This window comes from Barbatula barbatula (genome assembly GCF_947034865.1).
Source record: "Barbatula barbatula genome assembly, chromosome: 9".
Lineage (NCBI taxonomy): Eukaryota > Metazoa > Chordata > Actinopteri > Cypriniformes > Nemacheilidae > Barbatula > Barbatula barbatula.
The window spans coordinates 12692463-12705391 of NC_136772.1; the positions used below are offsets into that span (position 1 = coordinate 12692463).

Genomic DNA, 12929 nt, shown 5'->3' on the forward strand with positions numbered 1-12929 from the left:
TGTGTTTTCATATATCTGAGGATCTTATTTCCCGGTCGTGTCTATTACCCATCAGCTGTAATACATCAGAGCTCCTCTGGGAATATGCCTCAGCATTTCTGTAATATTGTCACATGGTCTAATTGCACCATTCAAACACTTATTTTGTCCGTCAACCCTTTAGTTCCCGCAGAATATTCTTTATCTTTAGAAGATTTCATTATATGTAATAAGTTCCATTAAATATAGTTCATATTAAATAAAACCATTAGCTTGTCTGTTCAGAACATAATTTCTGTTCATCATTTAGTGCATTGTTTATATTTAAATTCTGTCATAATTTACTCACTCTTTTGTCATTTCAAACCTTTCTTTTTTCTGCAAAACACAAAATATATTTTTAAGAACGTAACGCCGGTACCCATTGACTTGAATTGGTTTTGTGTCTATACAATAGAAGTGAATGGGTGACGTTATTGTTTGCTTAGCAATATTTTTTCAAATCCACTGTTGTGTTCTGCAGAAGAAGGAAAGTCAAACAGGTATCAGTAAACAGTATCAGATGACATCATTTTCATTTTTGGGTGAACTATCACTTTAAATGTGCTGCTTTCTGTTAAACATCATTATACTAGCAAATCGCTAAGGGGCTTTTTCACAAAACAGTTCATTCACTTTTTCTGGCGCATTTTAGTGCAAAACCCTGCAACTTACTCTCAAAGGTACCCGTAATACAGTTAATCCAAGCACTGTATTAAATTACAACTGTTCCATTCAGTACAAACACCTGGCACTCCAAACCAACTGGCTAAATCCAGAATTGCATTGTGCAAATTATATTTAGCACAAATTTTGTAAACTCTGCAGCATTATCGGATTTTCATAATTCCTTTAGTGAATCGGTCACTAAAATCCCGTAGACTGCGAATGCAAATAAACTGTGTAACAGTAGGTGCAATTCATTCCTGGTGCATTCCCAACCTAATTGTCCAACTGGCCCGCTATGATAATATGTATTTGTTACCAAAGTAATTGTATTAGACTACTCTGAATGATGTCAATAAGAGAGATAATGGGATAAGCTTTCTCACTCCTAGACTTGCTGGGAAATGAACGCTCTCGATATGGGTCTAGAGAAAGTCATCCATCTTTAATGTCATTGACTCCTACTATCACAGAATGCGCCTCAAACAGATGCCGGCTGCATTAATTACATCTCACAATTGTCAGCACAATAGCAAGGATGCTTGTTATCACAGCCATGTCAAAGTGGCTGACTGTGTCATTCAAACTGTCTGACCTCAAAATTTGGTCTTTCAGCATGTCTGGCTCAAGGTGGTCAACACTCATACTGTATGCAATGCAATGGTCAGAATTCCAGTGGATTTTATCGCCCGCTTCCAAATTGTAAAATTAATGTGTACTTGCAGACTTGCCTTTTGGAAGCCTATGCTGATGTGGGCTACATATATCGATATATTTAAAGCAACAGTGCATTCGATGTATACATTTTCCTAGTATATGTGCCTTTTTGGGAATCAAAATCATGACTTACTAGCACTATACTAAACCATTTAAGCTAAATATTTAGTTGCTAAAGAAACAACTAACAGCCGAATGTAAACCAAAAGCAAACTTAAGGTTAAATTATCAAATGAGACCATATTATTCGATAACTGCCGTAATAATGCATGCAAATTAAACTGTTGCAAAGCAACAGTAAATGAAAAATAAGAGGAATATAGCTCAACTGGTAAACAAGTGTGCTATGGGATCAAGTTCCAATACATGCACATACTGATAATATGTTCAGTATTGAGTATTCTCCAGGTATTCAATATGCTGGTTTTGTGTGACTAGGCAATACTGCATCCAGCTTAACTCACTTGTGCCAGTGCAGCATTGCCTTTCAACACTAAGTCCATACAGTAGGAATTAAAGTTGATGTTTAACACACTTTAGCTGTTCATTTACAACTAGCTTTTTGGCCTGAAAATTCAAACCTTAAGATGAAATGCACAATGCAAGTTTGTCAAAAACATGAACTTGCATGTGTGTTTCTTTACAAAGAATCATCACCAACTACATCACCAACTACTGGCAACTACAGTGAATTTCAACTGGACACAAAACATACTTTTCTATTTTCACTTATTTGTCGTGTAATACCCCAGAATATTATTTTTAGTACTCTGGATAATGTAACTAATGTTTAGCATTAACCTCTAAAAAGTGAGGAATTTATCAGCACTACAAACATATAAATAGAAGTCTGAATAAAGGCAGATGCTCCAAGCAGTCTAATGAGAATGTTTTTCCAAAACACTTATAAGAACTTGACCCTCTCATGCAGGCAAGAATTTTTATTTTTGACAGACATGCATCATTAAACCTAATAAATGCATAATCACGTCCTGATAAGTTTATCCTCAGTGATTCTAAATACAAAGTGTAGCCGAGCCTGCGAAACATAAACCCTCTTGCAGTCAATGATAGTGTAACTGCCATCAGCATATACTTTTTAAATTAGTCTCTTTAAATCATTATTTTACTAGTATGCACATGCTTATTATGCATACAGCATGACCTCTCACAGCGACACAAACATCTTAATGCATATAATATGATTAACACAATCATACAATCTTAGATAATCGTCACTGACATTGCAATGTAAAAAGAGGCTAATGCTAAGTTTGTCATCTTTGCCAGAAAACTACAGGAGCCCCATTGCCAAGACAACTGCTAAATTGATTAAGGGTCACCCACCCGGAAACTTGGCCAAGTCAATTTTTAGCATCCCCCAAGCTTTTGATGAGACTCCAGTACAGGGTTGTAAAACAGCATGTTACATGCCGAAAGCACTGCTGCTCATAATTAAAGGCAGGCAGATCAAGTTCCTGCCCCGGATTTTGAGATTTTCACAAGACAACGGTGTCGAAATGAGACCACATTGAAAATCTCAGAGGGTCATATGACACGGCTAAAACAAATATTATCGTTTGTTTTAGATGTAATGCAATGTGTATACACGATTTAAGGTTAAAAACGCTATATTTTTCACATACAGTGCATGTTTTTATCTCCGCCTCTCTGAAACACACAGATTTTATACAAAGCTCATCGCTCTGAAAAGTGAGGTGTGCTATTATTGGCCAGTTAACCAGTGCGTAGTGATTGGTCGAATACACAAGGTTTTGAGCATTCCCTTTTAGATAGAATGCATCTTTTGTTCCGATACTTTAACTTTCGCAATGTTTATATTCAACTTACAACACACCAAAGACACAGTATTCGTGCCATATGACCCCTTTAAGATTTTTGCTCCATTTCAAGGTCACTAATCAAATAAGCAAAATGCTTGGTTACATTCTCAAATCATACATAATCCATCCGATTTTGCATGAACTTGTGAAGTTCCAGCTTGAGTGCGTGTGATTATTCATGCAAAAAATTGCATTTTCTTTATTTGGTAACTTTAATATTTTTATGTTAACAGAATTATAAGTTGTTTTTATTTTCAAACTCTATTATTTACATTATGGAACAGCTTGAAGTAAAAGTCTGTTTTTCATAATGTCTCCCGTTTTGGCAATTCAGCCTGCTATCATTTTACAGCTTTATTTGGTCCTGATGGCTTCTGTGGGCTCTGTTCGCTGGGCTGTACAGGAGATTGGCATCCCTCAGTCTCTAATTAGGCAGCCTGCACTTCTTCAAAACAAACACTGCACTACAAAGAGATGCGACTCAATAATGCCATCAAATTGCTTTCTGTCTTCCAGCAAAGATTTCTATTTTCTGTTGCCCTCTGTTCCAGAAAAAAAACATCGGGTAAGTGTGCTGCCTGTCTGTGTGTTGTATGATTACGAATGATAACTCTATAATGCAGAACATGATGAACAGGATGTTGAAAAGATGGCTTTGAATTTTGAAATATAGCTGATGGTTAGCTCTATGAGATCAGATAGGCTTAAATGAGAACACTGACATACTTCAAAAGAAGCTCGAAGAGATGAAATAACAGAAAGATCAAATATGCTCAAGGATATAGGACCAAATTCAATACAATCTTCTGTTATGAAGCGCAGACTTTGAGATGGCAAGTTCTTCCTTTCCCTCTACAATAAATACAGAGAACCTGAAAATATACAGCATGCATGAAAACAACGGCTAAAGGGAAAACAAGCAACATCACAACATAAGCAACAAAAGATACTGAGTAGCCGAAAAAGGAACCACCACAGACCACATTATGACATCCGGCTTTTGTAACATCATCTAACAGTGCATTGCATAAAGGAATGTTCAGCATTTAAATTAATAAATGTCTCAGGAGGAATTTACAGTTTGACACTTCATGCCTTATCCACTTTTTCGCAAATAAATGTGATCTTCTATTCCCGCACTACATCCAAGTATATTGCAGTGACTTTCGTGGTGATGCAGTGCAAGTGAGTGAAATTTTGTAGCACTGAATGCATTTCATTCAGGGCTTTAAAAGTGCTTTGATGATGGTGCAAAGGGGAATGCTTACAGCAGATGTTAATCTTAGTACATGTTAATTTCAGCAAAGACTAATATGTTTTTAAAATCAATAGTAACGCAACTTAACATCTGCAAATGCATGGTGAACAAAAATGAGCGTTTGTAATAACTTTAAAATCTTTGATTTAATCAAACTAGATCAAATTTTCTACATTTTTCCTGTGAAAAAATAATGAATTTTCTTCAAAGTCAAGTAGCTTGAATGTAAATATTCAGTTTATGCAGATTCATGTGTATGCAAATTAGTCCCGGCCTCCTCTAAATTACGTCAGCTCAGACTACCTGATCCACTCTGTCAACTGTGTATTGTGATTTCTTACAACATGTTTTAAGGATCAAAACACTTTTGCATATGTCATAAAGCATAATAAAACCCCCACATAAACATAAACAAAACTAAAGATTAGATTTTATAATTAGTATTATAAAGTGTTACCAGCAAACCTGCTTTGTATACTGTCGTAAATGTTATAGTATGGCATCATTGCCTTACTTTGGACATCGTGGTATACAGTACATGAATTCAAAAAAGCGACATGTTGACATAAATTGTTGTTTGTTACTTATTAACCAAGCAGTTCATTTTCATTACTGTTAAATGAAACTGTACATTCAGTGAGTTTTCAGCATGACCTTCAAATATGGCTTTTAATTTTCTTAATATTGTACATATGAATAATTTCCCCCTTCACTCTTCTTTTAAGATTGAAATTTTTTAGTAAAACTTTGCGTATTTCAAATAATGTTTCTTGAGATGTGATTCCTATATTTGTTATTCTGAAACCAGAAGCATTGCATTCTTTGACATCAGTCCTAGGGCTAGATCATCATTAACCTGCCATGTTAGTCCGGGTGAGGCAATGCCTGAGGTTATTGTCCTATGAGCTTCTGGTGAATATCACATCAGGGGAAGTGTGTCTTCTGTTACAGGACGTTGACAGTTGGGCCACTTCCAGCCCATCGGCCCAGATGGCAAGGCACATGGTTGGCCCCCAGCTGGCTCATGGAAATGTCACAGGAATGACTAGCACTTGAAACAAAACGAAAAAGAAATGCAGGGCATGCAGGTGTGTGTTTTATTTTTGCTGACGTTCTGCCTTTCATTGTCTCTGAGCCTTCAGATAACATAACACCATACAGCAGACAGTCAAAACAGTTACTACATCACAGATTTTAAGAACCTCAGCAGGCAATACTGTGATAAAACAAGTCATTTGGAATGGGACACAGGATCACACTTCTTTAGGGATTAAAAACCACTCCTTATCAAAAGTGAAAAAACATGTTTCGCAAATCTTTGTGCTGAAAGAAATGTTCTTTGATCTGGTGTCACGGTAAAAACTCCCTCCCGGAAAATATGTTGTTAAAATCTCATCAGGTGGTTCGCCTTTAAAAATGCCATTTTGAAACTCGTTTCTGTGGAAACTGGCAGGGAAAATCTTTTGAATATCTCCCCACCGGGCTTCACTTGATGCAGTGGAGGAGATCAGAAGGGGGAACAGGCACTGAAGTGGCATGTGTTTAATACTACATTGTGCAAGCACGCCGCTTTCCATAAACACACACTTGCAACCTGCTGCTTATACCACTTAAAACATAATCACTGAAAAATGCTAAACAAAAATTTATATAACATTACAGTACAATATTTTTCCATTTCATGACTATTATTTTCATGCTATTTAACCATAAAATGAATACATTAAATACAAACTTATGTATGAGCATGGTTAGTCTTTCTCTACAATCAATATCAAACCTAAAACCAGTCAAAGAAATTCATAGCCAGAAGGAAATACAAATCATCACAATACAGGGAAGAAACAGACAGAGAGCAGCGAGTACGAGAAATATAACCCACCAGAGACCATGTTATGACATCTGGCTTTTGTGTTAGATTGGTGAGCAGCAGTTTTATCCCCTGTGACACTCAATGCCAGACTGAAATGAATATGTGTATCAATAATTCCGTCCAATATTGCTATATGTTTCATATGATGTGATCGTTTCTTCAAATTCCTATTTTTATATAAAAAGATTAATTAGTGTAACCATGGTTTTCATGTCCATACATTTTTTTATAGTGACTTATACATTTACATTTAGTCATTTAGCAGACGCTTTATCCAAAGAGACTTACAAAGTAGGGAAAACAATAGAACCAATTTGTGCAACAAAAGAACAACAATGCATAGGTGTAATTAAACTGGTCTCAGTTAACCTACCACAGTATATGAGGCTACAATTATTTTTTGGGGGGATTGGAAAGTAGAGAAGTAGAAGACTGTACTGAGGGGTCAGAAGTTGACGGAAGGGATGTGATTTTAGCCGATTCTTAAAGACGACCACAGAATCCGCTGATCTTGTGGCCTGAGGGAGATCGTTCCAGAGTCGTGGGATACATCCAGAGAAAGTGCGTGAGAGTGATTTTTTCCCTTTGTGGGATGGCACCACAAGACAGGGATCGGGCAGGGATTGGGCAGGATCCTAAATCTGAATTAGGGAGTGAAGTTATGGGGGTTGCAGAACCAGGGGTGGTTTTGTAGGCCAAGAGCATTTATTTGAATTGGATGTGAGTGACTATAGGGAGCCAGTGCAAACTAACGAAGAGAGGACTGACGCGCGCTTTCTTCGGCTTGTTGAAGACCACTGTTGGTGCTGCATTCTGAATCATCTGACGAGGTCTGGTTGTACAAACTGGAAGACCAGTCAGTAGAGCATTGCAATAGTCCAGTCTGGATTATAAAATATTCTCCTAATATTGTAGAGGATGAATCTACAGGACCCGGTGGTGCTGGTAACATGATCTGTGAAGTTCAGTTGATCATCAATTACCACTCCCAGGTTTCTTGCCATTCTGGAACGTGTAGTGGTTGATAAATCTAGTCGAAAGGAAAGGTCGTGCTGAGTCTTCGGGTCGGCCGGGATCACGAACAGTTCAGTTTTTGCTAGGTTCAGCGACAGGTGATGGTTCTTCATCCAGAGTGAAATGTCGTTCAGGCATGCTGAGATGGGCTCAGAAACCGTCGGATCATTGGGCTGAAATGACAGGTGGAGCTGTGTGTCATCCGCATAGTAGTGACGGGTTAAGCTATGTTTCTGAATGACAGAACCTAGGGACATTGTGTATATGGAGAAGAGCAGCGGTCCAAGAACTGAACCCTGGGGTACCCCTGTACTGAGATGTTGGGACTCCGAGACCTCACCTCTCCAGGATACTCTGAATGACTTTGGTTTATCTAAATCCCAAGATTCTAAATTCAAATCAGCATTTAATGTGTATTTCCCTTAAATTACTTTGAAAGGAAAGAAACTAGATCAGTAAAGGTGTCGTCATTCTAATTGCTCCAGCAAAAGCGCATCATTCATTTAGGACTGATCATTTTCCAGATTTTATCATCAAAAGATATCAGATGAAAGCAAACAAGTAATGATAATCTGCAGATGTGTACCAATGCACCAGTTCCTAATTTCTGTGCATCTCAAACTGACAATTATGAGAGTTTCACAAACATCACTAAGAAGTTACTATTGTATTAAAGTAGCTATAAAGACATAAAAAACGATTTCAAAAGAACCACAAATCCTTAGTATGTTAATACAACTGGATTAAATCCACATAATCAAACTGTTTTTCAGAGTATAATATAAAATTGAATAAGGTCTTTAAAATAAATCTGTATGGGTTGTAATTTTTGTATGGACATAAACAGTACAACAGAACAAAGTTGTTGACGTCTGAGAAGAGATGTGTAAAATTGCCACACAGAGAACAAAAGTTATGTGTGTGTCTGTAAAGGTACATTTGCAAGTGAAATTCACCCTTGTACCAGAAATGTACGAAGACATTAAAAAAATAAGTTTAACCAAACATCATACCTCTACAAGACAGATCTTATAATAAAAGCTCTTTAACATTCACAGTAAGGCATGATCTGGTCATAAGGGAACTGCTAAAAGAGATTGGGATCATATAAGATAATGCAGACAAAGCACAAGTGTTGCCGATGTCATTATTTTAGGACGGACACAGGTTGATAAACAATCATATTCATTGGATTGAACATTTTGAACGGAGTCACCAAAGGTATGTACAATCTGCTGACTATCCACTAACCTGTTATACAAATAATTTTGTCATACCCGGCTTGTTAGTATCAAATATTCAGCAAAATTCTCAAGAAATCTCTTTTTTTACCTGTATCTCCTCTTCACAGACACAAGGGAGCAGAGGATACAGTGATAGGCTGATTTTGTCTGAATAAAGCCCCGATTAATCAATCTTTTCATGCTCTGGTGCCCACGCAGCATAAATCAGCATGGAGATGAAGTCAAGTTTATAATATGGACAATACTGTCAAAGCTCTTTGCAGCCTCTCACCTTTCAAGGTGATTTATATTATCTGCTACCACATTTCACATTTCAAGGTGCTCGGCTGAATTTCCTCACTTTGTGTCCTATACGGAACTGTATAAACAGTAGGCAATTCGATGCTGCAGTTGACGGAATATTGAATAGATTAGTCTGCCCTAGAAGAGAACCAGACTCATCTCCCATTCAACTCTAGCCTAAACTATTAATGCAGGAAACAATCCACTAAAGATTCCCTCCTCCTCAATGCCTCTAGGAAATCTGGTCGTCTCCACAGGAGAGCTCCCTTTAAAAGCCTCTCGCGTTTGACCTCATAAGAAAGTTGAAATAAATGACTCTATCATGCTAATGCCCGACAAGATTCTGCTATCCCCCACTGAGAGGGGAGTTGTATTTAGAATGTGAAATCAGGCTGTCTATACCCGACCAGCACTTTGACATGTGTTCAGGCTGAATAAATATGTGTGTCCTGTTTGGGTCAATGCACACGTTTTGCACTTCTAACTGTGAGTCGGACAGCAGTGATCGCACACATTTAGTCTGACTTTTTAGGGTCTGGCAGCTATGGAGGCGTTAATTGAATACACTCTTTGCAGTCTTGATTCAATACGTCAGTTCAGTGAATATACTGTACACCAACTGAAGTATATAAACGATATTGAAAGTATCAGATATATAAATAATTTTGTCATTGTCCTTAAAGTGTTTATTTGGGCAGTTTTGGGCTTTTTCGCTTTTCAGCTTTATGTGGGACGTATAATTCATCACAGTACATTCTAGTGATATTGAAAGATCTACAGCATGTTTGTCATTCTTCCGCATGTTCAGAAAATATGCCTCGCAAACTGTATAAATAATTCATTCTCTTTGACGGATCATTAATATTGCACTGTTGAAAACAAAGACCTAACTTGGTTTTATGGGTAAAACCCATTATGCTGGACTTTTTAATATCATCTTGTCCGCACACAATGTCAGGTTCCATAGAACACACAGAGTCAGCCGGGTGAAACAAGACTTTCGTCTTGTGTCGTGTTGGGACCCTCCAATGTCTAGTGGTCAAAATAAAAGGGTAAGTAAAATGTAGTTGTTCTTCCAGGGACACCGGATCTGAAAGGACATCCTCTTGTTATCCCTCTTTGAGAGCAAGAGCCATGGGCTCCTGAGAGGGACAGCAGCAACCATTATCTCTGTTACCTGACACAGTTGACAAGGATATGATGGATCTCAGGCTTTATTCTGGTGCCTCTGTGGTAAATATGAGAATATCCTTTTGCTTGTCCTCAGTGAGTATTCACGGCGGATCTCGATCCACTACACACATCTCAAGCACTGCAGAGCTGATTAAGTTTTTCCCATGTCATATAGAAAAGCAAACAACTGAGTGAAAATGCAGCGACACCGTTGTGTTGTGAACCCCACATTATGCTTGCCGTTGCATAGTGTTCAACATTTCAACAATACAGGCGACATATTTGGGGTAGCTGGATCTTACTGGTATTGAGAAATACACACACAGAAATACAATGGATCTATTCTGGGAATAGTCGCACTGACCTTTCCTGAGTCATACAGTTATATGAGATAGGTTCCAAAATGGAGAGACAATTTTATTGAAATGTTAAAAGCTACAGGATTGTAGGGTTTTTGTGATGGAATTTAATAATGCAACACATAAATGGAAACAAATGTGAATAATTTGAAGTGAAGTGTTGGGGGATGTAGTAGTGCATATCAAAAGACCTAGTGTTACATTATAAAGGCAAGCATAAAGCAACATATTTAAAATAGTTTTCGCACTTAAATGATGTAAATAACAATAACGGATGAACGTAAACGCGATTTGCACCCAAACAAGAGAAGTTGAAAAGCAAAAACGACCATGTAACCTGAGGAAATCTGATCTCTTCTTCATTTACATCAATAAACAAGCCGTGTGACAAAAACAAAGATAAAAGTTTAAATGAGACTCATTCGCATACAGAAAAACAGTAACAACAATAAAGTAAACAAACCATTATTTAAACCGCGAGCTTTTTATGCCTCAAACGTGTGATTTTTGAACCTCTTACGCCTGTCCAGCAATTTAGGCGCTAATGTAAATGACTTCAACACGAATTGTTGTAATTCACTGCACATTGTTAAAGGTGTATTCATGTTAATTAGTTTTCATTCACTCCACATAATAAATATAAATTGATTTCAAGTATCTTAGGTCAACTACAGCAACAGACTAATATATCTGAATCTAAGCGAAGCCGTAAGAAAAATACTATACGCAACTTCAAAAATCATATTAAAAAGCGCTGCATAGTACTTACAATGACTGCCGCACATGACTGAGCTGAGAACGGAGAGCAGCGTCAAACTGACACCGCAAGCCCATGACTTTGGCAACTGCATGTTGTCCAGGTTTCCTATAGGAATGGCAGTATATCCTAAATATGTAAGAAAAGGTATATTTCCAGAACGATTCGCGCCTCTCTCTTGTCTCGCGGATATTTCAGTAGCTCGTGCTTCTCTATCTCACCAGTGAGCAGTCCAACCGACACCAGGCGGAAAATAACCTCTTAAAGACACCCACAGCTCCCACAACGCCGTCATCGTCATCTCTCCAACGCACACACACACTCCAGCATCCTCTTCCACGCGTGCCTCGCTTTCCAAAACAAACATTGGTGGTGCTCCAAATGCACCAGAGCCGATCCCATATGACATTTAAACGGGTTTGAGGTATTCAGGGAACAGGGTGGAAAAGTGTATGTAATACTCATGTAGGCATTTGGCGCTTTCAGCACCACGGACAGTTCCAAGAGACGCGCAAAAGCGCACTGCATTCAGATTCACTAACAAATATAATTGAGTTAATTAAACTTAGGTTTCATAATTGTGCAGTTTACTAGTTTACGCTTTTCTGGTGGTTTATAAAGAATGCCGAAGCTGTTGAGCCTTTCAGCTATTTGAATACGGCTTTCAATGTTTATCGTTTCTCACTTGTCTGCTGGAATCGTGCCATTATTTCCCCACAATAACTGCAATCATTTTCAAAACCAATCGTCATAGTTTGTTTTGTTGATACTAAAAAGTATTGATTAAACTATGACTAACAAACTTAACGCTTTGATATGAAAGGGCAGTGTTTTATAGCCGTAATAATTAGGATGTTGAGCATCAGTGTCGTTTCATCACTTATTGTTACCGATAGATTCCGAATACACCTGGAAAGTCCGATGCAAAGGCTTCTGGTTGTAAACACTTTTGGATTCATCTGTCTGACTGTACTAGACAGTTGGTGACACCCATAGGCTTTAAGTGGGATGACAACACCTACTAACTCTGAATCAGCTGCTCTTCTGTTTCTCCTTGTGAGGACTAAATGACTCAGGCCGAATGAACAGCAATGTTGTCAGCAGTGGCTTTGCCCTCGTTCAGTGAATAATGTTCAAATGACATAAATCGATACATAAAAACAGTTTTAGTGTAGAGCTTGAAAGCTTTTATTGCCAAATATCAACCTTGAGAAGACCTCATTCATCAAGTCTATACAGCTTTTGTGTATATAGATCAGGTGGATAATACTTTACATTTTATTTAAGTAATGTTTCTAATTAAGCATTGAAATGTTACTTTTTTGGTGGCATTACAGTATATTTATGGACTGATTCTGGTTAATGTATAAGTATTTTTCAAGAATTTTTTAATTTTATTTGTGAAATAAAATGGGGAGATATGGGCAGCTTATAAAATATGACGAGGTGTCTCAATGAAAGTTCAAAACTTGTGTATAGACAGATGATAAGTGTGTTTGTGCAACAGTCAGACAGTTTAATGTCGTGATCAAATGACACATCACCCACTGGGAACAGTGATAAGCATGTTATCGGAAAAGAGACTACAAACAGGCTTCACATGGAAAGAAATTAGATGACTTTCACTTGAATAATTTGAACTTTGAACCTCTTGATCCTCATATCCAGATGTCCCATTTCTCATGGGTGAGGTATTTAATATTAATAGATATGACTTCTTCATA

General features: G+C 37.6%; 1 protein-coding gene across 1 annotated transcript in view; it reads right to left on the minus strand.

Moving 5' to 3' along the window:
* Positions 1-11299, minus strand: part of cntnap5a (contactin associated protein family member 5a) — a gene marked incomplete at both ends in the record, with an annotated part of 66261 nt that extends 54962 nt beyond the window's left edge. The window contains one exon of the mRNA XM_079463864.1: positions 11218-11299. Coding sequence (XP_079319990.1) covers positions 11218-11299 — 82 coding nt within the window. The remainder of the gene's footprint in view (positions 1-11217) is intronic.
* Between the last annotated feature and the right edge of the window lie 1630 nt (positions 11300-12929).